This window comes from Penaeus monodon, chromosome 28 (assembly GCF_015228065.2).
Source record: "Penaeus monodon isolate SGIC_2016 chromosome 28, NSTDA_Pmon_1, whole genome shotgun sequence".
In the NCBI taxonomy this organism is placed as follows: domain Eukaryota; kingdom Metazoa; phylum Arthropoda; class Malacostraca; order Decapoda; family Penaeidae; genus Penaeus; species Penaeus monodon.
In genome coordinates this window covers 25965371-25965669 of record NC_051413.1, presented here as the reverse complement: position 1 = coordinate 25965669, position 299 = coordinate 25965371, and the positions used below count along the sequence as shown (strand labels likewise).

Sequence of the window (299 nt, the reverse complement as noted above, 5' to 3'; positions counted from 1 at the left end):
AGTGTCCTGCGCCGGAATAGCCGCAGTATTCACAACGCTCGGCTCCGGTGCTGTCGTCGAAGCCATCGGTCCCTGTCGCCTCCTGAGCTTCGCCCTGCTCCCCGCCGCCCTCGGGTGGGTCGTCATGGCGGCCACGGACTCCCTGCCTTGGGTGTTCGTCGGCAGAGTCATCACGGGAGGAATGGGTCTCATGATGACTACCGTCGTGCAGGTGGGTGGTGATGGCGACTTGTGGCCTAGGGGAGGAAGGTAGGGGAGGAAGGGGAGGATTCTGTGGGGGATGCTCTTTGATATATATA

At 61.9% G+C, this 299-nt stretch overlaps 1 protein-coding gene across 1 annotated transcript in view; it reads left to right on the top strand.

The window, feature by feature from the left end:
- The window catches only part of LOC119591441 (facilitated trehalose transporter Tret1-like), an 11848-nt gene that overhangs the window by 7933 nt on the left and 3616 nt on the right, over positions 1-299 (top strand). Inside the window, exon 4 of the mRNA XM_037940181.1 lies at positions 3-211. Within this exon, the coding sequence (XP_037796109.1) occupies positions 3-211 (209 nt within the window). The remainder of the gene's footprint in view (positions 1-2; positions 212-299) is intronic.